The sequence below is a fragment of the Scyliorhinus torazame genome, chromosome 3 (genome assembly GCF_047496885.1).
Source record: "Scyliorhinus torazame isolate Kashiwa2021f chromosome 3, sScyTor2.1, whole genome shotgun sequence".
NCBI lineage: Eukaryota > Metazoa > Chordata > Chondrichthyes > Carcharhiniformes > Scyliorhinidae > Scyliorhinus > Scyliorhinus torazame.
Window position 1 is genome coordinate 141,050,562 of NC_092709.1, and position 27,061 is coordinate 141,077,622.

The 27,061-nt window shown below is 45.8% G+C and overlaps 1 protein-coding gene across 2 annotated transcripts in view; it reads left to right on the top strand.

Moving 5' to 3' along the window:
* LOC140408708 (AF4/FMR2 family member 4-like) overlaps positions 1-27,061 on the top strand; it is a 249,897-nt gene that overhangs the window by 162,352 nt on the left and 60,484 nt on the right. For both annotated transcript variants that reach the window (XM_072496296.1, XM_072496295.1), the window contains exons 7-9: positions 8,314-8,356; positions 22,242-22,296; positions 22,501-22,538. In XM_072496296.1, coding sequence (XP_072352397.1) covers positions 8,314-8,356; positions 22,242-22,296; positions 22,501-22,538 — 136 coding nt within the window. The remainder of the gene's footprint in view (positions 1-8,313; positions 8,357-22,241; positions 22,297-22,500; positions 22,539-27,061) is intronic.

Sequence of the window (27,061 nt, forward strand, 5' to 3'; positions counted from 1 at the left end):
GAGAAAGGCTGTTGCCTATTTTCGCCAGTTGGAACAAGTGCAATGTGAACATTTTTTAAAAAATTCAAGTAATGCAGGCATCATTAGATAGTCCAGCATTCACTGCCCATCCCTAATTGTTTTTGAGAAGGTGGTGATAAGCTGCCTTCTTGAACTGCCCGAGACCAGGGTTGAACCTGGGTCTTGGGTGCCATGAGGCAGTAGTGCTAACCACTGCACCACCCGTGCTGCCTTCTAATAACCAAATAAGTCAGGCGCACAATGTGGCTCACTTAGGTGTGTTGGAAGCTACATATATTTATACGCAGAGCCCTACCCTTTGCAGACAAAACGCACACGCACATACATTGCGTCTGTTTCAACTGAGCAAAGTAGGCAACCACCATTCCCCAGGGCAATGACTTGACCAATCAGAGTCAAACTGCCTGGTTTGAGTTTCTAGCAATGCCTGCCAGTTAACGGTCAGTCATCACTTAAGTGGTGCCTTCTCGGGGCAGCACGGTTTAGCAGTGGTTAGCACTGCTGCCTCACGGCGCCAAACTCCCAGATTCAATCCCAGCTCTGGGTCACTGTCCATGGGGAGTTTGCACATTCTCTCCGTGTTTGCATGGGTTTCACCCCCACAACCCAAAGATGTGCCGTCCAGGTGGATTGGCCATGCTAAATTGCCCCCCCCCCCCCCAATCCAAAGATGTGCAGGGTCGATGGATTGGCCACGCTAAATTACCCATTAATTGGGGAAAATTTTATATATATTTTTTAAAACTGATACATTCTCCATGGCAGTTCCTCTGTCAATTGGTGTCCACTTGCCAACCAATCAGCGCTCTCTTCTCATGAAGTAAAAAGTGTTGATCTCTTTATGTTTGATATTCTTGTGTGACGAGTGCAAGGCAAAAAGCTTTCACATGTCTTTTTCCAGTGATACTCAACCCCTTTGTAATGTTTGAATTGCCATGGCTGGTGCACAAATCTGAACTATGTTCTAATTTTGTCTCCGCTTTGGGCACTCTGTCACTATGGTGCTGATGGTTCAGGATTCTGAGCCCCAGAATGCATTGTTTAATGATCTGTGATAGAACAAAAATGTACAGCTCAGGAACAGGCCCTTTGGCCCTCCAAGCCTGCGCCGACCATGCTGCCCGTCTAACCTCAAACCTACACTTCCGGGGTCCATATCCCTCTCTTCCCAACCTATTCATGTATTTGTCAAGACACCCCTTAAACGTCGCTATCGTACCTGCTTCCACCACCACCTCCAGCGAGTTCCAGGCACCCACTACCCTCTGTGTAAAAATAACTTCCCTTGCATATCTCCTCTAAACTTTGCCCCTCACACCTTAAACCTATGTCCCCTAGCAATTGACTCTTCCACCCTGGGAAAAGGCTTGTGACTGGTCCACTCTGTCCATGTCCCTCATAATTTTGTAGACTTCTATCAGGTCGTTCCTCAACCTCCGTCATTCTAGTGAGAACAAACTGAGTTTATCCAACCTCTTTTCCTAGCTAATGCCCTCCATGCCAGGCAACATCCTGGTAAACCTCTTCTGTACCCTCTCCAAATCCTCCACATCCTTCTGGTAGTCTGGTGACCAGAATTGAACACTATAGGCACAATCTTCCGATCTCGTTACACTCTCGCTCAAGCGAAACGAGGTCGGTGAATAGCGGGAGAGGCCAAAAACAAGATCCGCGCCAGGCGTCAAACAGTTTGCGATGCAACAGCCCACTCCCCTAGGTATGATCAGGATATCGCCGTAGCATGACGAGAAACCAATTATCACACTTAATCCTCATTTCCATACAACTAACGAGAGCCACCCCTTATCCAATGGCGTCCTGTCATTCAGCGACCTCCCCAGCAAGTGCGCATGCTGTCACCAATTAGTACTCCTTTTTAAAAACGTGAACCTGGCAGAAGGTCTTCTGTGAGGAGGAGAGTAGCCATCTTTGTTCACAGGCAAAGAGCCTGGGGGAGCTGGGCTTGATGCCACTGTGCTCGGTGGGAGGTAGGGGACCCTCAACAGGGATGGACCGCCATGAGAAGTTGAGGGGGCAACCGGGGGGCAATCGCTCACGGCCATCATGCCAACCCATGGATCGTGTGTACCCCTTCCAGGGACAATCCTTGTCCCAGCCCAGCTGCCTCACTGACCACACCTAACCCCTACTGGTTGACGAGACCTCTGGCTGTTTAGCTGAAGGCTATAGCCTCTTGGGAATTGGCAATCGTGGTTAAGGGAGCACTTCACAACCCAACTGGATTCCTTTGGGTGGGCTGGCCATGTAGCATGTGGGAGTCATTGCCCAGCATCCCAATCACACCTTGATGCCTGGACAGTGTACCTGAACATTGCTGGAAGCAACACCATACACTCAGCAGCCAACATCCGAACGCTCAGGGGATGGGACACAACTTGGCGGGACATGTCCATCGCTGGAGGGTGGGTGAGTGTCATGGGGAGGGGGCCAGCACCCGGTCTGGTTGACGTGTGAGCAGGTGTTCGGGGTACAGGGTCTGGCGCCTGGTGAGTGGGGCACCTTGAAGCCAGGAGTACATGAGCAGGGCGTTCAGGATAGGGGGGTGGGGGGGATCTGTGGGGGAATGGAGGGTCCCAGGGTGGGAGCCACTGCTGTTTGTCAATCTAACAACCTCTCCCAATGCCTTATAGATATTGAATGCTATGGGAGGGATGTTGAATGCAGAAGTTGCCCGAGTGGTGCTTGTGCTACGTAATGTGGCCAGACGCCGGAGAAGGCAGCAGCAGCGTCTGTAGATGCTCGAGGCAGCAGCCCATGTGCCACACCCCGCCCTATACCCCGAGGACCCGGCCGCCCATCAGGCCAGGGAGGGACGCAGAGGGGGAGTCCTGCAGCTTAGGGTGTACAGGCATCACTGATCCTTTGAACAAATGACGGACCGCGCGTGCCCCAGGAGGCTCTGCCTCAACAAGGAAACAATGCGCTATATCCTAGCGGACTAGGCACTACGTTGAGGAGGAGGGGGACACCCGCTCTCGATGGCCGTCTGGGTCACTGCAGCCCTGAACGTTTAGACCATAAGATCATTCCATGGCTCGAGCGGGAACCTACGTGGTTTCTCACAGGCCGCAGCCCGCAGGTGCATGTGGCAGGCCACGAATGCGCTGTATGCCCGGGCGGAAGACTACATCGTCTTTGACATGGACCAGGCTCAGCAAGATGCCCGGGCTGCAGGATTCTCCGCACTCACTGGGATGCCCCAGGTCCAGGGGTAATAGGTGTCTCACATGTTGCCCTGCACTCACCGGGCCATTTGGGAGTGCCCTATTTAACAGAAAGGGGTTCTACTCCCTCAAAATATAGCTTGCGTGCGACCACCAGTTGCAGATAATGCACGTGTGTGTGCACTTCCCAGGGAGTGTGCACGACAGCTACATCCTGGGGCAATCGGTCATCCCTGCCCTCTTCGAGGACCACCCCACGATGGGCGACTGGCTCTTGGGGGATAAGGGATATCCGCTGAGGACCTGGCTAATGACACCAGTACGGAGGCCGGAGACCGAAGCGGTGACCCGATACAATGAGGCCCATGCAACCACCCGGGCTGTCATTGAGCGGTGCATCGGACTCCTCAAGATGCGGTTCCAATGTCTCGACCGCTCCAGTGGTGCACTCCAGTACACCACCCGGAGTGTCACCCGCTTTGTTGTGGTCCGCTGTATCCTCCACAACCTGGCACAACAGCGGGGCGACGAGCTGGAGGTTGGTGATGAGGAGCATGTAGCTACCTCCGATGAAGATGAGGAGGCGGGGACCATCAGTTGCTGGAGGACGAGGCAGGGGTGGAACATGCGTTCCAGCCGGAGGCTGCAGGACAAGAGGCAGCGGTGAGGGTCCCCACTCTCCCGATAGTGCTGCACCCACCACCCCCCGGGCGCCTTCAGTGATCCTTGACGTGCCTGGCCCTCCTAGCTCTACCACTACATCTGGGTGTCTCCCCAGTATGCACATCTGAGTGGAGGCAGCCAGCTGCTTACCTCTCGTCCCATAGCCTTCGATGCCCCCTGGCATGCATCGTCAGTGAGGGCCCTGGGGCCGGAGGGCCCTGGCTCACCTGTCGATGGCACATGCACACCCGTGCCCCCCCATCCCGTGTGCTGACCTTGAGACACGGCCTCATTAGAGGGGTGGAACGCGGGGGAGCTGGTGGCTACCATTGCTGCCCCATTGGACGGGTACGGGTTGGAACTCAGCGCCCCCTTCTCCCGATCGGTGCTCATATGGCCCAGGGGTCCACCTTGGGACGGATGGGCAGCTGGTTCAAGCTCCAGCTGCCTCTGCAACTTCTGGCTCTGCCAGCCCTGGCAGCTCTCTAATGTCTGCACTATCGTGTCGACGCCCTCGGCGATGGTCCTCAGTGACTGGGACGAGCTCTGCAGTGCCTCAGCCATTCCCATCTGAGAGCGTGACATGTCCCGCAGAACCTCATCACGGTCAGCCTGGTACTGGGTGACATCCCCAGCGAGTCGGACATTCTGCTGAGACCCTCGGCCATGGCCTTTAACGACTGAGCAACGTTTTGGGCACCTTCACTAATGGTGCCAACGTCATACACCAGGCTCTCCACTGCGGTCACCACCATAGTAGTGTTGGCCTCGGTGGCACTAATTGACGGCACCATCTCCTGCGCCAATTGCCTCTGGGACTCCTCCAATCGGCTATGGATCTGCTTGAGTGATGCTGAAATCTCCCTCTGAATGTCCCGGCAGCACCCAATCATCTCCATCAGCTCTGGGTAACTCTGTTCTACAGGCTCAGCATCAGGCTGGGATCCAACTGGGTCCTGGGATCCAGCAGCCCTCCAACGACTGTCTCGCCTGGGGGTTCCTACCTCCACCTGATGTGCATCATTAGCAGTGTGCTACTCACCAGATTGTGCCCCGGGATCCTATCTACTAACATTTCCCACTGAGGTGTGTGCATCTGCGCTGGTGGAGGGTGTGATGGGACTATAATGGTTGCATCCTCGGAGCTCTCCTCTGAGGTGCTCTACTCAAAGTCAAGAGAGGCTGCCGTCCAGGATGGACTGGTGCCATCAGCTGGTGGACCTAAGGAAGAATGGACATGTGGTCAGTGGGAGGGATGAGTCAGTCAGTAAGGCAATCACTACTCACGTTTGACAGATCCTCCAGGTGGAGCCCAGTGGTTCCTCACCTCTGCAGCGTACACCAGCCTCCGCATGGGTGACCACACTGTCCTCGGCCACCCTGATCACCTCCAGAGTCCGATTCTCGAAGGAGGTGAGGATTCTCAAGTCTGGCACTGCACCGCCAGTCTAAGCCCACTCCCGCCGATTATGGGAGAGGTTTTCCTGAGAAAACAGAGGGCATCATTAGCCACCACGCGTGGTTTACAGTTGTGAGGGCTTGGAGGGAGCGTTGGGGTGAAGGGGTGGATGGAGGGAGGGCTGAAGAGGGAGGGGGCCAAGGAGGGTTGCGAGTTGAGAGATGAATGCTCCCTTCCGGGGGCACATTGGTGTTACTCATTCATGCTGCCCGGTGTAGGTCGTTGACCTTCTTCCGTCGCTGGAGGCCAGTCCTCCTGGTCACACTTCCCGAGCTGACAGCTGCTGCCACCTCATCCCAGGCAGCACTGGTTGCCTTGTGGCTCGCTCACCGGGACCCCCGGGGGAACAAGTCATCCCTACTGGCTTCACCATGTCCAGGAGCCTCCCCAGGTCAGCACCCCCGAATCTTGGGGTTGGTCTCCTCTCCGCCGTTGTTGTGAGCTGGCTGGGGTTGGCTGAGCAAGTGCTGCTTAAGTGCTGCTCGACCTTGATAGCGGGGGTCTGGCGAGTGCGGTGCCAGTGAATCATCTGGTGAGCCATCATTTGGGGCGAGAAGCCTATGAGGCCTTGTTAAGTGGGCCAATTAACGTTGACTAGCGTTGCCGGCTTCACTGGGCCAGTGCCAGGAAACCTGCAGCAATTCCCGCTCGCTAGCACACTTAAAACTTTTACGGAGAGTCACACCCTATATTCCAAGTGTGGCCTAACTAGGGTTCTATACAGCTACAGCGTGACTTGCCAATTTTTATGTTCACTTGCTTTCATTAGCCAGGGCATCATGCCATATGCCTTCTCCACTACATTCTCCACCTGCGTTGTCACTTTCAGTGAGCTGTGGATCTGTAAACCCAAAACCCTATGCCTGTCAATACTCTTAAGAGGTCTGCCATGTACTGTATATTTCCCACCTTCCAAATGTATTGCCTCACATTTGTCAGGATTAAACTCCATCTGTCATCTCTCCACCTAAGTCTCTAACCGATCTATATCCTGCTGTTTCCTCTTGACAGTCCTCATCGCTATCCGCAATGCCACCAACCTTGTGTAGTCCGCAAACTTACTAATCAGACCAGTTATGTTTTCCTCCCAATCATTTATATATACTACAGACCACAAAGGTCCCAGCACGTATCCCTGAGGAAAACCACTAGTCACAGCCGTCTGCCATCCTCTGTCTTCTGTGACCGAGCCAGTTCTGTATCCATCTTGTCAGCTCACCTCTGATCCCATGTGACTTCACCTTCTTTACCAGTCAGCCATGAGGGACCTTGTCAAAGGCCTTGTAGTCCATGTAGATAACATCCACTACCTTCATCAGTCCTCTCCATCTCTTCCTCAAAAAACTCGATCAAGTTAGTGAGACATGACCTCCCTTCACAAAACACTGCTGTCTCTCACTAATAGGCCCGCTTGCTTCCAAATAGGAGTAAATCCTGTCTCGAAGAATTCTCTCGAATAATTTCCCAATCACTCACGTAAGGCTCACCGGCCTGTAATTTCTTGGGTTATCCTTGCTACCCTTCTTAAACAAAGGAACAATAGTAGCTATTCTCCAGTCCTCTGGGACCTCACCTGTAGCCAGTGAGGATACAAAGATTTTTGTCAAGGCCTCAACAATTTCCTCCCTTTCCTTCCTCAGTATTCTGGGGTAGACCCCATCAGACCCCAGGGACTTATCTGTCTTAATGTTTTTCAAGACGCCCCGCACCTCTTCCTTTTTGATCTCAATGTGACCCAGACTATCTACGCACCCTTCCCCAGACTCATCATCCACCAAGTCCTTCTTTTTGGTGAATACTGATGCAAAATACTCAGTCAGTACTTTGCCCATTTCCTCTGGCGCCATGCATAGATTCCCTCCCCTGTCCTTGAGTGGACCAATCCTTTCCCTGGCTACTCTCTTGCTCTTTATATACGTATAAAAAGCCTTGGGATTTTCCTTAATCCTGTTTGCTAGTGACTTTTCGTGACCTCTTTTAGCCCTCCTGGCTCCTTGCTTAAGTTCCTTCCTACTGTCCTTGTGTTTGTCAAGGGTGTTGTCTGTTCCCAGCCATCTACCCTATACAAGTGCTTCCTTTTTCTTTTGGACTAGACTTACAATATCCCTCATTATACAAGGCTCCCAAAACTTGCATTCTCATCCTTCTTCCTCACAGGAACATGCTGGTCCTGAATTCCTATCAACTGATATTTGAAAGCCTCCCACGTGCCAGATGTTGATTTACCCTCGAACATCTGCCCCCAATCTAGATTATCCAGTTCCTGCCTAATATTGTTAAAATTAGCCCCCCCCTCCGCCCCCAATTTAGCACCTTCACCCGAAGACTACTCTTATCTTTATCCCTTTGGCAGCATGGTGGTACAGTGGTTAGCACTGCTGCCTCATGGTGCCGAGGACCAGGGTTCGATCCCAGCCCCGGGTAACTGTCCGTGTGGAGTTCATAAATTCTCCCCATGTCGGCATGGGTCTCACGCCCACAACCCAAAAAGATGTACAGGATAGGTGAATTGACCATGCTAAATTGCCCCTTAATTAGGAAAAATAATAATTGGGTGCTCTAAATGTATTTTTAAAATCCAACAGTACCTTAAACGTACTGAATTATAGTCACTGTTCCCACAATATTCGCCTACTGAAACTTCAACCATCTGGCCGTGCTCATTCCCCGATATCATGCCCAGTACGGCCCCTTCCCTTGTTGGACTATCTATATATTGTTTCAAGAAACCCTCCTGGATGTTCCTTGCAAATGTTAAATTCAGCATCCCGAGTCCTGGATTCTACAAATGAAATGTAGATTTTTGAAACACAACTTTTCATATAGCCAATATCATGTATGAGTTGATAAAATGAGACCATTAGTTTGGGCCTTTGAGAAGTAAGAGGAACTTATTAGTTGACGGCAACTTGGTTTGATCAAAATAAAAAGCAAAATGCATTGTACTAGACCTGCTATTGTATTTATCTGTGTTTTATTTTGCAGAGAAACGTGAGATCCTTCCAAAAGGTTCTCGAGGGGAGAATTCGTGAGTACATATTTTCTTTAAAATGCACCTATGACTATTTATTTTACCATCTTAAATGATTCACATACACGGTTCCTTTTCTTATACTAGTGTCATTTGTATCTACCTTGAAATTATTGAGCTGGTGTCGTCTTCCTCTAATTTGGCTGGTACATTCCTTCCTCTTCCTTGGCATTAAGATGGTCAGCCCAGCAGGTGAACCTATCTGTTGCAACTCTTATCAGTTAACAGCTGGATTCTATCTGGGTACTCTCCGCTAGTACAAACTACTGAAGGCTGGAAAACTTCCATGAACCGTGTCCCACCCAAATAAAAGTAAAGGAAATTGGCTGCTTTTGCACAGTAAAATCTTTGATTTTGTGGAAATTACTAGTTCTTAAAAATCAAGTGGAGAGTTCATTTTAATTTTTGACCACCTGCTTCCTCCACCATACACCCAGCTTAGTTTCATCAGTATCAGGATATGTTTTCTCCTTGTGACCCTCCCTTGCCAAACCACAATGAGATATCCTGCAGCTAAAATTACAGTGCCATATTTGTTAGCTGGCATGAAGATGATGCCATATTTATGGCTTCAACCAGGATACAAAAAGCTTGCGCCACTGTTTAGCATTTTGAATTTGTTATGTTTCTCAGCATTGCTTTCCTGGACCAAAGTAAGATACCTTCTTATATCGATACTTTGAAATGTAAGGACAGGTTTCGAGCTAAAATGGCTCTGTGCACTGTTTTGGAGTGCTGGGGGATATTTGAACTCCTTCTGCTTTATATCAATCAGAAGCAGGGTTCAAGGTGCATCCTGTAATCATAAAACTACATTTGAGTTTCCAGAAGCGCTTGATGAAATCTCTGATAATAGCCTGCAAGGTAAAGTCGACGCTCATGGAATTGAGGGCACGTTATTGACCTCGTTAGCAGGTTAGCTGAATGTCCAGACATCGAGTAGGAATAGTTGGCAGAATGTGACTACTGGCATCGTGCATGGATCTGCTTTGGGACCCTCAACTATTCATTGTATTTATTAGCGGCATGAATGATGGTGAAGGGGACTTCCAGTGACGGGAGGCGGCCGCACAATGGAGGGCTCCCGTTCGGGAATGGCATTTTCGGGGCTTCAAGCCCGGCCCCAGGGTCCAATGAGGCGTCAAAAGCAGGGAAAAGGCACAGGGGCGGCAGAGTGAAGGCACAGTGAAGAGAAATGTCGAGGGTGAGCAAAAGAACGTCCGTAAGGAAAACAGCTGAAGGTCCGTCGGGGAGTGGAAAGGTCACATTGGGTTCACCAAGGAAAATGGAGGCTGGAGCACCAGGGGAGGCCGCACTGCTTATGGCTGAAGAAATAACTAAGGTGATGGCTGCGGAATTCGAAAGGCAGTTTACAAAGTACATGGAGACAATGAGGAAGGAGATGAGAGAGGTTTTGAGTGTGCTGGTGGAGGAGGTGATTTCCCCGGTGACGAAGGCGGTGGCGAGCGCAGTGGCGGAGGTGCGAGAGCAAGGGGAGGCGCTGAAGGAAGTGGAGAAGACGTTATTGCAGCACGGTGATCAACTTGCCTCGATGGGGAAGGAGATGTGGAAGGTGATGGACATTAACAAGGATCTGCGAGGATAAATGGAAGACCTGGAAAACAGATCCAGGAGATAGAATTTGAGGATTGTGGGGCTGCCCGAAGGAGTTGAAGGACCGAGGCCGACTGAGTATTTTGCTACGATGCTAGCGAAACTATTGGGGGAGGGGGAGGATCCCTCCCGATATGAACTGGATCGGGCTCATCGGTCGTGGAGGCCTGTATCAATGGCGAGTGAGCCGCCAAGGGTAGTGACTCTTCCGTAGGTACAGTGTGAAGGAGAAGGTCCTGAGCTGGGCCAAGCAGAAGCGGATGGTGCAGTGGGCTGGAGCTGATATACGTGTATACCAGGACTTTATGGTGGAGCTGGCGAGGAGGCGGGCTGCCTTCAACCGGGTGAAGAGGGCACTGTACATTAGCAAGGTGCAGTGCGGCATTGTATATCCAGCGAAGCTGAGGGTGACTTACAAGCTCAGGGACTTTTATTTTGGAACGGCAGAAGCAGCGGAGGAGCTTGTGAAGGCAGAAGGACTGTGGCAGAAATGAGAAATTGAGAAATGGCCATGTGCCTATGTGACCTCATGACTGACTGTATTTTCTTTTTTTTTGTTTTCACTGCATGCGGGTGTATGGGCTAAAGGAGCCAAAGTTGTATATATTTGGATAAGGGAAGTGATGGGACTTTCATTTGAAATGAGGGCTCTTTGGGGTGTAGGTGGATATGCGGGTCTTATGCGGGTGGATATGGTCTTTCCTAGGGCCGGGCAAGGGGGAAAGGGACCCGGGTGGGGGCCTCCACGCTGGCCGGTTTAAGCCGGCCAGTGAACGGGAGTCAGGTGGGGGAGGGGCTGCGGCCATCGGAGCCTGGCAGAACAGGGTCCGAGTGGTCTAGCCGGGGTGGAAATTTTTTTTTGGGGGGGGGGGGGGGGGGAAAGGAACCGTGGTTGGGGGAGGAGTTTTACAAGAGGCAGTGGACAGGAAGGGGTGGGGGGGGGGGTGTACACAACTCTTGGGTATCATGTACGGTACTCTTTCAGAGGTTGGATGGCGTTGAGTGTCGAGGGAGGGGGGGGGGGGTGGACTCTATAGGTCAATGGTGACCATGAACAGTCCCGGACTCCTTTTTCTTTTTCTCTTTTGTTTTTTGTTTCCACCTTGGGAGGGTTTGTTTTATTGGATGCATATATTGACAGGTGGGCCGTTGTTTGGGGTGGTGGGAGGATGGGATCGTTAGTACTGTCAAGGGGATTGATTTTGTATTTGTTACCATTTACTGTTTGTGGGTGGGGTGTAACTTTTGAAGGAAAATGTGACAATGGAGAATAAAAACATTTAAAAATAAATAAATGGTGGTGAAGTGACCCACATATCCATGCTTGCTGATGAAATTGGCGGCATGGTAGCACAGTGGTTAGCACTGCTACCTCACAGCTTCAGGGACCCGGGTTCAATTCTGGCCTCCGGTGTCTGTCTGTGTAGAGTTTGCACTTCCTCCCCATGTCTGCATGGGTTTCCTCCAGGTGCTCCGGTTTCCTCCCACAGTCCAAAGATGTGCATGTTAGGTGGATTGGCCATGCTAAAATGCCTTCGGTGTCCAAAAGGTTTGGTGGGGTTACTGGTTACAGGGCTAAGGTGGAGGCGTCGGCTTAAGTAGGGTGCCCTTTCCAAGGGCGGATGCAGACTTGATGGGCCGAATGACCTCCTTCTGCACTGTAAATTCTATGACATAAAGATGGGTGGCATTGTAAGTAGTGTAAGTGTGAATAGAAAATTGCAGAGAGACAAATGGATTAATTGGCCAAAACTGCGAATTCAATGTAGGTCAGTGTAGGGTCGATCCATTTTGGACCTAGAAAGGATAGGTGACTATTTTCATAATGGTGAAATGGTAGGAACCAGTGGATGCTCAAGGAAACTTGGATATCCTTGCACATAGGTTAGTAAAATGTTAGTGAACTTAACAAAAAGAAAAATCAAAAAGTATTGGAAAACTGAACTTGTGAATACAAAGGCGTAGCAGTCAACTATGTAAAACACTAGTTAGACCACACCTACACTACACAGTGTGAGCAGTGATGAGCATCATGCTGTACTAAGGCATATTGGCCTTGGATGAAGTACAGAATTGATTTTCTGGAATGATACCTCAGATTAAATGATACCAAGGGCTAAATCTTAAGGAGAGATTGCATAAACCAGGGTGGTATTTGCTGGAAATTAGAAGGCTAAGGAGTGATTGATTTATGTCTTTTAAGATACTTTTAAAAAATATACATTAAGAGTACCCAATACTTTTTTTTCCAATTAAGCGGCAATTTAGCATGACTAATTCACCTACGCTGCACAGGTTGTTGGGTTGTGGGGGTGAGAAAACACTGGGAGAATGCAAACTCCACAGTGACTTGGGGCCGGGATTGATCCCGGGTCCTCAGCAGCGTGAGGCAGCAGAGCTAACCATTGCACCGCCGTGCTGCCCTGTCTTTTAAAATATTAAGGGCATTGGAGTAGAAAGAGTGAACCTATTTCGGCTGGTTGGGAGAGGGGACAAAAGAGTCTGAGGCTCGGGGGCAAGGGGGGGGGGGGGGGTGGAAATGGAAATGAAGAGTAGGGGAGCGGGATTTGTACAGTTGTATAGTTCTTATGAAGAACAGGCACATACATGAAGGGCTGTGTGATCCTATGAGTTAGATGGGGTTCTAGAGTACTGAGGTGGCCAATAGATTCAAATTCCCAAGGTATGACAGCACTTTCAGGTGATATAGAACAGTACAGGCCCTTCGGCCCACAATGTTGTGCCAACCATTTATCCTAATCTAAGATCAACCTATGTCAGTACTAATTGAAAACATGAGATTCTATCTCTACAAATAAAAGACCGAGAAAACCTTAAAGAAGCTGATGTTAAATAACGCAAGTCAGCCGTGAAGCATACAAATCTTGGATACATTTTTTTTTTTTTAAATGAAAATTTGTTGAACTCTTTGTCCTGGTCACTAATCAGCGAGTTCATATCAGTCCCAGAAAGCTGAGCTGATGTTGACAGTGAGGAATTGCCTTCTGGTTCACTTGCTTTATGCTGCAGTGATGAGTTCCTACTTGATTTATGGGATTAAGCACATGGCTGGGGTTTAACTAAACTGTATAAATTGGACTAGAGATATTTATAGCAACTGATTCTGCAGGCAGCATTCTCCATTTTATATTCAAATTAGGTGATTGCCCCAGAGGATGATTAGAACTGTACACCATACAGTTTTGCAGTCTCAATTTGTCAGTGCCTTGGCATAAAGTGAAACCACTGAACCTGATTAACAGGTTTGGGTAGCACAATTGCATCACAGCTCCAGGGTCCCAGGTTCGATTCCCGGCTTGGGTCACTGTCTGTGCGGAGTCTGCACGTTCTCCCCGTGTGCCTGCGCGGGTTTCCTCCGGGTGCTCCAGTTTCCTCCCACAAGTCTTAACATATGCAGGTTAGGTGGATTGGCCATGCTAAATTGCCCTTTGTGTCCAAAAAGGTTGGGTGGGGTTGCTGGGTTATCAGGATGGGGTGGAGGTTTGGGCTTTGGTAGGGTACTCTTTCCAAGGGCCGGTGCAGACTCAATGGGCCGAGTGGCCTCCTTCTGCACTTTAAATTCTATGAAAACAAAGTATCGCAGCCTCCGAGTTAATTTTGGTGCAGTATCATCCTGGGTGTGATTATTTACAGCACCGGCTGTTCAGCTTTGGAAACTGTTTCCAAATAAGGATCAAAACTGATGTGGATGTGCTGAAGTTATAAGAGTCATTTTTTTTCCCCTCCTTTTTAATTTATTTCCCCGCCCCCCCCCCCCCCCCCCCCCCCCCTTGAAGAGAATGACTCCTGCTGATGAATATGTTGAACCTCATATAATTCTTCCAAATTGGCAACATGAAACTGTCCGCAGGCTGTTTGTTGGTTGGCCGTCACCTGAACCAAACCTGATTCCATCCTCTACCTGAATGTTGATACCTGCTGTTTTCTGCATGAATTCCTCAACAATTATCCAGATTGAAAATGTTGCACACTCTTTACCAGAGTTCAGTGAAACCAAGACTAATTACAGTAACTTAACTGTTCAACAAGCTTCAAGCCAAATATGGGTATTTTGTTTTTGCATTGCCAGCATTTATAGATCATCCCCTAGTCAGTGAGCAAACTCTGGAGGTCCAAACTGAGATAGAATTGCAACCACAGGCAATTAGAAATAATTTCTTCACACCGAGAATATTTAGAATGTGCAATTCTCAGCCACAAACCTTTGTTAAAGAAGATTTTATAAATTCCAGGTTTAGTTATTTGGGGAAAAAAGAACGATCATTAAAGGCTATGTGGAATGAACAAGGATGTGGGGTTGAACTAGGTGGCACCAGTGGAGAAACATACTGACAAGACACTTGATGAGCTTAATTGCTTTTTTCTGAGCTGTAACATTCTTGTTGTGATTGTGCCATCTGTACATGCACGAATTTGCACGTGCACGGAAGTTATTGTTCCATGTAAAATCCATCTTTCATTGGCTGTTAAATATAAATGGTTGAATGAAGTTCCTTGACCAAGGGGGCACTGGAGATGCAGCTAATATTGAATGGTAATTCTCGCAAGTTACCTTTTGAAACAGCTGTTTGAGTTTATTCATACTTTAACCACCAACTGCATGAATACATTTTCTAACCATTACAAGATTAGCAATAATATCGCCATATTGGCCATCAAAGCTTTCTCTACTGACGGGGGATCCATACATGCCAGCAATGTACAAATCACGTGACTAGCTTGTAGAGATACAGAGAGAGGGTGAAGTGCCCTGCACATACAAGTAGTTGCACAACCGATAAACTGAGTCAACATAGAGCTCACATTTTAGAAATCCCCTTTCGAGCGAGTTAGTCAATTATAACTCTAAATTGGAAAGCTTATTCTTTGTAACTTGTTTGATTAAAAGAAGCACTTGGTTTCGGAGTTTCTTCCCGCTAATCCTAATTTTATTTTTCTTAATGTAATCCATCCATGCAGGTCTTTATTTAATCACTTCCCATCAATATTGGGATTAAATTATTCTGTGATGGTTGCAGGGTGGTCACGACTGGGAGTTAAATATCCAGGGGTATCGGACTATTCGGAAGGACAGACAGACAGGAAGGTAAGGGCGGTAGTGAGAGATGATATAGGTTCTGTGGAGAAAAAGGTTGACTTCATTTGGGTGGAAATTAGATACAGTAAGGAGTCACTGATAGGTGTAGTCTATAGGCCACCAAATAATAACATCATGGGACGGGCAATAAACAAAGAAATAACTTATGTGTCATGATATGCAGACATGCACATAATGAGATACAGACAGGCAGCTAATGAGCACAGAAGAGGACATAACCAATCAGCAGGCAGAACACTTGGGGGTGGTTTCCCACTATAAAAGGCACGAGGCACTCACACTCTGTCTCTTTCCACTGGGTGCATCTACAAAGTGAGTCCGGTGTATATATCACATAACACCTATAGCACGTGGCTAAGAGCTAGTCTGCTTCAGTCAGACAAAGTAATCACACTTAGGTTAGCAGAGAGTCGAACTCACAGAGAACTGTGCTAACTGTGCTACTGGTTCAATAAATCAAATTGAACTAACTTCAAGGTCTGGAGTATATTTCAGTTATAGCTGCATCCAGTTGCAGCCTGTGTTATCTCCGTGTGCTTAACACTGCATGATGCATGTAAAAATGGTACGGTAATTATCATGGAGGATTTTTATCTACATGTCGATTGGTCAAACCAGGTCGGTCAAGGCAGCCTTAAGGAGGAGTACATAGAATGTATCCGCGACAGGTTCCTCAAACAGTATGTAATGGAACCTACGAGGGAGCAAGTTATCCTAGATCTGGTCCTGTGGAGTGAGACAGGATTGATTAATGATCTCATAGTTAGGGATTCTCTCGGATGGATTGACCACAGTATGGTTGAATTTAAAATACAGATGGGAGGGTGAGAAGGTGAAATCCAATACCAGTGTCTTGTGCTTAAACAAAGGAGACTACAATGGGATGAGGGAGGAATTGGCAAACGTAGACTGGGAGCAATGACTTTAAGGTGGAACAATTGAGGAACAGTGGGGGACTTTTAAAGCAATTTTTCATAGTGCTCAGCAAAAGTATATACCAGTGAAACGGAAGGACTGTAGGAAAAGGGATAATGAGCCATGGATATAAGGAAATAAAGGAGGGTATCAAATTGAAAGAAAATGCATACAAAGTGGCAGAGATTAGTGGGGAACTAATAAAGGCCAACAGAAAGCCATGAAAAAAGCTATAATGAAAAGGAAGATAGATTATGACAGTAGACTAATTAGGGTTAGGATTAGGGTTAGTTTAGAATATAAAGTCAGAGAGCACAATTTTCTACAAACTTTATATAAAATGAAAAAGAGTGAACAAAGAACAATCTAGCACAGAAATAGGACGTTCGGCCCTCCAAGTCTGTACCAGTCATGATATCACCCTTGGCCAAAACCCTCAGCACTTTCTAGTGCAGTATCCTTCTAGACCCATCCTATCCATGTATTTGTCAAGATGCTTTTTGAATGCTGTTAATGAATCTGCTTCCACAACCTCCCCTGGCAGTGCGTTCCGGGCACTCACCATCCTCTGTGTTTTTAAAAAAGAAAACCTGCCTCGCACATCTCTTCTAAACTTTGCCCTGTGGACCTTAAACCTATGTCCCCTAGTGACTGACCCCTTCACCCTGGGAAAGAGTACTTTCCCATCCACTCTATCCATGACCCTCATAATCTTGTAGACCTCTTATCAGGTCATTCCTCTACCTCCGTTGTTCTAATGAAAACAGTCCGAGTCTGTTCAGCCTCTCTGCACAGCTAACACCCTCCAGACCAGGCAACATTTAGGTAAACGTCTTCTGCACCCTCTCCAAAGTCTCCGCATCTTTCTGGTAATTTTGCAACCACAATTGTGCACAATATTCCAAGTGTGGCCTTTCAACTTTCAATATTCCAAGTGTGGCCAGTTCTATTCAACTGTAGCATGACTTGCCAGTTTTTATACTCGATGCCCCGTCCAATGAAAGCAAGCATTCCATATGCTTTCTTGACTACACTTTTGTTGCCACTTTCAAAGATCTGTGGACCTGTACGCCCCGATCTCTCTGACTTTCTATATTCCTAAGAGTTTTGCCATTTACTGTATATTTCCCCTCTGTGTTAGACCTGATAAACTGCATTATCTCCCATTTGTCTGGATTAAACTCAGTTTGCCATTTCTCTGCCCAAGTCTCTAACCTATCTATGTCCTGCTGTATCCTCTGACAATCCTCAACACTATCTGTCACTCCACCAACCTTGGTGTCATACGTAAACTTACTAATCAGACCAGCTACATTTTTTTCCAAATTGTTTGTGTATACTACAAACAACAGAGGCCCCAGCCAAAATTTGTTGGACTCTGGGGCGGTTCCGGCAAATTGGAAAACAGCAAATGTGACGCCACACTTTTTTTTAAATGGAGGTAGACAAAGGCGGGTATCTATAGGCCAGTTAGGCTTAATTTCTGTAGTGGGGAAAATGTTTGATTCTATCACCCAGGAAGAAATAGCGAGACATCTGGATAGAAATTGCCCCGTTGGGCAGATGCAGAATGGGTTCATGAAAGGAAGGTCATGTTTAACTAATTTATTCGACTTTTTTGAGGACATTATGAGCACGGAGGACAACGGGGAACTGGTGGATGTAGTGTATCTGTATTTCCAGAAAGCATTCCACAAGGTGCCGCACAAAAGGCATATGATAAAGGTGCACAGTATTATGAGAGGATTGGTTAGCTAATGCAAAGAATGGGGATAAATGGGTGTTTTTCTGGTTGGTGATCAGTGGCTAGTGGTGCCCTCGGGTATCAGTGTTGGGACTGTAATTGTTTACAATTTACAATGATGATTTGGAGTTGAGGACCAAGTGTAATGTGTCAAAGTTCATAGATGAAGGGGGCGGCACGTGGCGCAGTGGTTAGAACTATGACTACAGTGCTGATGGCCCGGGTTCAAATCCTGGCCCTGGGTCACTGTCCGTGTGGAATTTGCACATTCTCCCCATGTCTGTGTGGGTTTCACCCTCAACCACAAGAAATGGCTGATTAAATTCAACGTGGGCAAGTGCGATGTCTTGCATTTTGGAAAAAAGAATAGAGGCATGGACTATTTTCTAAACGGTGACAAAATTCATAATGCTGAAGTGCAAAGGGACTTGGGAGTCCTAGTCCAGGATTCTCTAAAGGTAAACTTGCAGGTTGAGTCCGTAATTAAGAAAGCAAATGCAATGTTGTCATTTATCTCAAGAGGCTTGGAATATAAAAGCAGGGATGTACTTCTGAAGCTTTATAAAGCACTAGTTGGGTCCCATTTAGAACACTGTGAGCAATTTTGGGCCCCACTCCTCAGGAAGGACATACTGGCACTGGAGCGGGTCCAGCGGAGATTCACACGGATGATCCCAGGAATGGTAGGCCTAACATACGATGAACGTCTTGAGGATCCTGGGATTATATTCATTGGAGTTTAGGAGGTTGAGGGGAGATCTAATAGAAACTTACAAGATAATGAATGGCTTAGATAGGGTGGACGTAGGGAAGTTGTTTCCATTAGCAGGGGAGACTAGGACCCGGGGTCATAGCCTTAGAATAAAAGGGAGTCACTTTAGAACAGAGATGAGGAGAAATTTCTTCAGCCAGACAGTGGTGGGTCTGTGGAATTCATTACTACAGAGGGCGGTGGAGGCCGGGACGTTGAGTGTCTTTAAGACAGAAGTTGATAAATTCTTGATTTCTCGAGCAATTAAGGGTTATGGAGAGAGAGTGGGTAAATGTGGTTGAAATCAGCCATGATTGAATGGTGGAGTGGACTCGATGGGCCGAATGGCCTTACGTCCGCTCCTAGGTCTTATGGTCTTATGTGCTGGTTAGGTGTCTTGGCCACACTAAATTGCCCCTTAATTGGAAAAAAAATTAATTGGATACACTAAATTTTTTTTGAAGTTCACAGATGAAACTAAGATGAGTAGTAGAGCAAAGTGTGCACAGGACTTTGGAAGTCTGCAAAGGGATATAGATAATTTGAGTGAGTGGGCAAGAGTCTGGCAGGTGGAGTATAATGTTGGTAAATGTGAGGTCATCCATTTTGGTAGGAATAACAGCAAAATGACTATTATTTAAATGGTAAAGAAAATTGCAGCATGCTGTGGTGGCGAGGGACCTGGGTGTCCTTGTGCATGAATCACCGAAAATTGATTTGCAGGTGCAGCAGGTAATTAAAAAGGCAAATGGAATTTTGTCCTTCATCGTTTTATGTTGCAACTGTATAGGGTGCTGGTGAGGCCATACCTGGCGTACTGTAGGTCTCCTTACTTGAGAAAGGATGTACTGGCACTGGAGGGGGTACAGAGGAGGTTCACTAGGTTGATTACGGAGTTGAGAGGATGAGCTTATGAGGACAGACTGAGTAGACTAGGACTATACTCATGGGAATTTATAAAAATGAGGGGGACCTTACAGAAACTTTTAAAATTATGAAGGGAATAGGTAACATAGAAGTAGGCAGGTTGTTTCCACCGGTGGGTGAAGCTAGAACTAGGGGGCATAGCCTCAAAATAAGGGGGAGCAGATTTAGGACAGAGTTGAGGAGGAACTTCTTCACCCAAAGGGTTGTGAATCTGAGGAATTCCCTGCCCAGTGAAACGGTTGAGGCTACCTCATTGAATGGTTTTACGGTAAAAATAGATTTTTGAACAGTAAAGCAATTGAGGGTTATGGTGAGCAGGCAGGTAAGTGGAGTGGAGTCCACAAAAAGATCAGCCATGATCTTAGAATGGTGGAGCAAGCTCAACGCGCCAGAAGGCCTACTCCTGCCCCAAGTTCTTATGTTCTTATGTGATAATTCCACATTCAGCACAGATAATCAACATGACTGTGTCTAGTTCTGATTCCCTCTTAATTCAGATAGAGTACATCACCCTTCTTTCCTTCTATTAGGCAATGATATGTTAGAATCAGTTGGCATGGGAGTAGGAAATAGGAAGAAAAGTAAGAGGTCTTCAAATCTCACTGGTAATTGCAGTGCATGAATCTCTTATGTTTTGCATAAAACTATTGGATTGGATTTGTTTATTGTCACGTGTACTGAGGTACAATGAAAAGTATGGTTCTGGGTACAGATCAGACAAATCATTCCGTACATGAAAAGAAAATACATAGGACAAACATAAAATGCACAATGTAAATACATAAACACAGGCATCGGATGAAGCATACAGGAGTGTATTACTACTCAGTAGAGAAGATGTGTGAAGAGACCAGATCAGTCCATAAGAAGGTAGTTTAGGAGTCTGATAACAGCAAGGAAGAAGCTGTTTTTGAATCTGTCAGTGTGTGTTCTCAAAGTTTTGTATCTCCTGCCCAATTGAAGAAGTTGGAAGAGTGAATAAACCGGGTGGGAGGGGTCTTTGATTATGCTACCCGCTTTCCCAAGGCAGCAGGCGGTGTTTTTTTGCATTTTCTTAACGTGTAAATATTTAATTCTAAAACGCACAGTTAATATTACTCAACATGCACCTAATGCCCGCAGAAAGGTTCTCTAGCTCAATTCCCCTCCCCCACCCGCGCAAGGTTCAGCCATGAAAATGGAATTGGAGTTTCGGATAAAATGGACTACATTTTATGTATTTCACAGCCACAGGATGTCTGGAAAAGCATTGCTGCCATTAAAGTACATTTGAGGTGTAGTCACTGTTGTAATGTAGGAAACGCACCAACCGATTTGAGGACTGCAAGCTCCTACAAACAACATTTTTTTTTGTGACTACGGAGTGTCAGTGAATTATTTATTCGCTTCTTTGTTACCCAGTGTACATGTGAAGTACACTCAAATCTGATTTAGCATGTTTCAAAGACAGTGAAGCTTTTAATTCTCGGTACGAAGTCTTACAACACCAGGTTAAAGTCCAACAGGTTTGTTTCGATGTCACTAGCTTTCGGAGCGCTGCTCCTTCCTCAGGTGAATGAAGAGGTCTGTTCCAGAAACACATATATAGACAAATTCAAAGATGCCAAACAATGCTAGGAATGCGAGCATTAGCAGGTGATTAGCAGGTGATTTTAATTCTCCACAAGCAACACCAATACCAAAGCACAATTCTCAGTGCTTTTAGCATCTCGAACATTTCAACTTTTAATAAGATGTCAAGATTTTTGATGGACTGAAAAGCTGTAAACTTTGACCCGATGGCCACAAAGGACTGGATTGAAGCTCCCCAAATTCATCTCGCATTGGAGCTTCATAGACAGCCGAGGGAGGAAACACTGATTCTATGGTTTTAGGCTGGATTTAAACATATATCCCAGAAAGGAAGGGACTTTATATTTACAACCAGCTTCAATCAAATCCTGCCAAAGGAATTTCAAATTCCCGGTGCTGATTTGAATTTGAACTTTCGGCGGAGCTTTTTTTTGGGGGGCGGGGGCCTCTGATTCTACAGGCAGCTACAGCAGGAGGTGGGTGACGAATCTTGGGTTTATATCGTCTATCGCACCTTCGCTTCCTGAAGCACCTGAGAACCAATTCAGTCTGGTTTACCTAAGGAATGGGTGGTTTCCAACACTATCCACTTGGTATTATGTTCTCTTTACAATGCTGAAATTAATTGCTTTATAATCCACTTCTCTAAAAATGGACATTTGCAGAAATAAGTAGAATTCTTGCTACGAGCATAAATGACATGTGTTTTTTTTTTTAAATCATGCAACCTGTTTTGTGCTCTCGGGACATCCCAAAGGGCATCACAGCCAATGAATTGTTGGTGAAATATAAGTCACTGTTATAATGTAGGCAAATTCTGAAACTAATTTGACTACGACAAATCAGATTAATGATAAATTAATCTGCTTTTGATGGTTCAGAGACAGGATAAGATTTTTTATTTAAATGTTTATTTGTTGGAATTATAACTGGAGAGCCAAGATTAATGGATAACTGCATGGTGTGATGTGGTGCTGAGCCACACAACCCCAGATCAAGTCAAAGCGAGGATTGAACTGGGACCTACCTTTTATGGTTCAGCACCAAAAAAGTGTGTGCTCACTGACTGAATCATCAGGGAGTCTGCTGGAGATAATTACAGGGGCTACACAAAATTATTCACCCCCTCAACTTTTCCAAACTTTTTTTTATTGGAGAAACTTGGGGTTTTTTTGGACAAAACCTCCAAAGCTGAGGATTTATGGTCTGCTTATTACCTTTTTGTGTAATTTATTTTCAGAATGCTTGAAAAGGACCTACAACTCAGCAGTAGTGATGACAGCGATGGGGACCAGGTTAGTCTTTGATTATCTGTGAAATACCTTTAAAGTCATAATGTGAAAATGGCGCTGCTTTTAGGAGATGTAAACAATTTGGAAAACGTGCATGATGTGATCTTATTTACTTAAGACCTAAACCAAGAGACTGATTTGTTTGCTTCTTCTTCCACCCTCCTCTCCCTTTTGCCCCCCTCCCCCTCCCCTCACACTCCAATGCAGGTCATGGAAAAGTCAGTGCCTAATTCTGTCCCTGAAAGGTACCATATTTTCTGTTCCCATTTGTGTATGTGTGTGTTTGCGTGCGTGTTTTTTGATTTTTGCCTGGAGCAATGTCATGGGATATACTGCGATTGCAGCTTCACTTTTCTGCATGTTTTTACAGTAAAAAGTAAATCACTTTCTTATCCTTCTCTGATTTCCACAGATGCACAATTCATTAGAAATCAATTAGGGGAGAAACTGGGACAAATTGCCACCTGCCCTCTTATCCCAGAGGCAGTTGAATTGCTTCAACATCTACCCCAGCCAAGGTCAGCTGGCCTTGTACAGGCAAATAATTAAAGCAGTGACCCTCTACATTTTGGTAATTAGTGAAGGTAGTTAAAATAAATTTTGGCTCTAGGGTGGCATGTTGGTGCAGTGGTTAGCACTGCTACCTACAGCGCTGAGGACCCTGGTTCGATCCTGGCCCTGGGTCACTGCCTGTGTGGAGTTTGCACATTCTCTCTGTGTCTGCATGGGTTTCACCCTCACAACCCAAAGATGCACAGGCTAGGTGGGTGGCCATGCTATATTGCCCCTTAATTGGAAAAAATGTACTCTAAATTTATTTAAAAATTAAATAAAGTTTATAAAAAAAATAAAAAATAAAAATTTAGGCTGGAACAGATTCCTGTAAGGTTGATGCAACAGTCAAGAATGCCCAATAACGTCTCTACTTCCTACGGAAGCTAAAGAAATTCAGCATGTCTGCATTGTCTCTCACAAACTTCTACAGATATGCGATAGAAAGCATCCTATCTGGCTGCATCACAGCCTGGTATGGCAACTGCTCGGTCCAAGATCGCAAGAAACTGCAGAGTGTTGTGAACTCAGCCCAACGCATCACACAAGCTTGCCATCCTCCCATTGATTCTGTAAAAACTTCCCGCTGTCTCAGAAAGGCAGACACATTGTCAGAGACCCCTCACACCCAAGCTTTGCCCTTTTCCAGACCCTTCCATCAGGCAGAAGATACGACCCGCACATTCAGACATAGGAACAGCTTCTTCCCCATGGCTTTTAGACTCCTCAACGACTCTCCCTTGGACTGCTCTGTTCCTTGTAAGAACACTATTCATGATGCCCTACGCTACTCTTGTTTGGCCCTTGTTTTCGCACTGTAACCAATCACTATTTGTTGATGTACCATTGTCAATGTACTCTCGATTATTCTTTTGTCTACTGTGTTTGTTCCCTTGGCAGGAGAAAAATACTTTTCACTGTACTTCGGTACATGTGACAATAAATATTAATCAATTAGTCAACCAACTGTCTTCAAGTAGATCGGCTGCCATTATTAACCACTTTCGACCTACATGTTTGCCATAGCCCACCACTAGGTACTGACTGATTTTCCAAATCCCTAGGCTAGATGCTGACTGATTGCCATAGCCCTACATAAGGGTGCTGATGGATGTGCCATAGCCCTACACTAGGCGCTGATGGATTTGCCATTGCCCTACGCTAGGTGATGACAGATTTGCCATAGCCCTATGCTATTTGATGACTTTACCCTATAGACTTTGAGAGAAATTCAGTGAGTCACTTTTGAAATTCCAAGTGTTATCTTGTATAATTGCCCATTGACAACGCCCGGTTCAATCTGAACAGGAAGAAATTCCTCAGTCCTACCATAATGGTCTATGGTTAAATATATTTGGCAAAAAGAAATGAAATGTAGGTGCCAGTAAAGTAGTTAGAAATGCATTTTAAACAGCTCTCAGTTTGGGGTATGAAATGGACCAAACAAATGAAAAGTAAAGTACTTTCTGAATACTTCTATATATTTAAGACCAGAATGGTAAAGATAGAACATGTGATGGACCGGAAAAGAAAAGCAGGTCCATCAAACTTAAGCATTAAGATTCACAACACCAATTAGCTATGTAATGAGGTTTATCGTAACAGTCTATTTGGGATGGGGGGAGGAATGTTTGAAAACCTGGAAACTTACAGACCATTCTCCCCACCCTCCCAACAACTGCAGACAGGGCTTTCAGGTAAGAATGGCCCTAACCAGCTCCTGCAGTGCACCAGCAGTAAAATGTTTCCATTGAAATGCAGCAATTATAACCATATGCTGCAATTATAACCGTATTCTAACTTTGGGAATGCAACTTCTCACCAATTGCTTAAAATTTCTGCAGCGTAACCAATTGTGAGGTACCTTATCAAAGCCTTTCTGAAAATCCAAATAGACTATAATCTGTTGGATGGCCCTGGTCTACCAACTTAGTCCTTTCTTCAAAATATTTGTTAAAATTAGTAAAACACAACCTTTTCTTCTAGAAGCAGTGCTCAATTACTCTGATAACTCTTTTTCTATACAGATGATCATAGAGAGCATTTTAGCAATGATGGAAGTTGAAAGAAGTGCCTATAGTTCCTTTTCTACTGGCATTATCACCCCTTTTTGAAAATCAGAACTGCGTGAGAAGTTTTTCAATTCCAGGGAATAATCCCAGTTAAAGATAGCAGATACCATGCACATATTCCACCTCTCCTCTAGTAGATAGTTACGTGGACCAACAGATCTATTTATTTTGGGGTTCCTAATTTGATCAAAGATGATATCCTCAACTACTTTAATTTTTTCACAAATTTCATCTTGATGGTGCAACACTTTGCTAGTAATTGAACATCACTAACAAGAATGAATACTGATGCAAAGTACTTCATTTCAGACTTCTGCTGTACCCTGGGAGACCATTGAAATCTGTTCTTAAAAAACGTTCAATAACTCCATGTAATCTTGAATAGACCCCTGACTCCTGTCACAGCTTAAAGTAAGCTTTTACCATATGAATAAGTTAACAAACTTTCTAGCCTAGACTGAGGTCATTTTCCTTTTGATTCTGACTTTTAGGGGTGCCATTCCTAAATCCGATTGAATTTGGCATTTTCCAATATCTGGGACATTATTATCTTTGCTAACCAAATTGCCAATCATGTGGAACGGTCTGTTAATAGCTCTACTAAACCAGTGAAGCTACTAAAGTCTGACTACTCTTGAATTGTACTCCTTTTCCAAGAATGATCTCTTAAATCTGAACAGTTATCACACAATGTAACATTTCTTAAAAGAAGATGCAAAGGATCACAATAATATGACGTAGTCTTGAACTAGACATATAGAAAGCAAATTTTATGGCTGTTATGGACTTTTCTTTGCTTGCGTGTTATAATGTGGGGCATAGACTTTGGAACCTGTTCAATTTCTGCTCTGATCTCAGTTGGGGTAGTGGTAAGGGTGCCTTGGTGTCTGCTAACTGATGGACTACCACCAAAGAGTTTGTTGACCATGATGATAGGTGAAATAGCAGTCGCTGAAAAGGAATTATTTTCATTAACTGCAACAAATTATTTCATATCTAAAACTAAATACATAAATAAATAAAATGATCAAAATAAAAAAAATGTGCTTTACATTAATTGCGAAGGTCTTGGGGGTCACGTGATGTGAGCACAGGAGCAGCTGCGTTTCACGAGCTCTGGCTCTGCTAGTCTTTTAATCCTTTATTTTAGCCTAGTGCACGTCCCATGTTGTTTCAGGGTATATGTCTTGCACTATACCCCTGGATGAGTCTGGCTGGAGCTTGGTGATGAGCAGCTGAGTTGAATCAGAGAGGGTCCGTTTGATTGGGGTGGTCGGAGTTTGCTGAGGTGGGGTCCAGTTTGCGGTTGCAGTTTGCTGGTGAGCGGGCCCTCGCCTCCGCGCTGCTACTGGCATCAGGAAGATGCCTGCCATCGAGAAAGATGTTTTGGATGATTATTTTGGCTCTGTGGTGCAGGTTTTTGGTGCTCACTTTGATGGACTGTACTGTTCATCAATAATCCTGGACTTTATTCCCTTGTGATCATGCTGTTAATTTCATACTGACAAGGGTGTGCGATGTTTGAACAAGCGCACGAGAGTCGTTTGTTATCCTATTTTAGCAAATACTATTTGGATCGGTAAAGTGATACATGGTTTCTGCATGGTCTTCCTGTGTTTATATGCTGTAACCCTTGCGTTTATGAGGAGGGAGTGCATTTTAGACACCCCTTACCTTATTTATAGGGAAGGTGAGTCGTGCCACAGCGGGGTGTTGGGAGGGTTGGTGTGGTGGCCCTCACTTGGATTGAGGAAAGCCCCCAGTTAGAGCTAATTGTCTCAGTTTTTTATTTTTATTTTGTTATTTTGAATTTTGAGAAGCCGTGCTTATCTCCGAAGGACCGAACAGATCATGTATCCTGGAGAGGACGGGGTTCCTTGTGATTCTCCCTTGTGGTTGATGTCGTTTGAGCTATTGGACTCGGGGAAAATGAGCAGGCCTGGGTGTAGTCAATTAATCCTTGCTCGATTTGTTGAGGTAAGAGTCTGTATGCTATGCCTCTGCATTGTTGGCACCCTTCAGTTCAGGGGAAGGCTTGATGGGGGAGTTAAGTGCCCTCCTCCAAGTGGTCTTGTATAGTGTTTTCCTGAATATCTTCTTTGTTGTAGTTTGGTCTTCCATGGGGAGGCAGTGTTTTGTCTCTG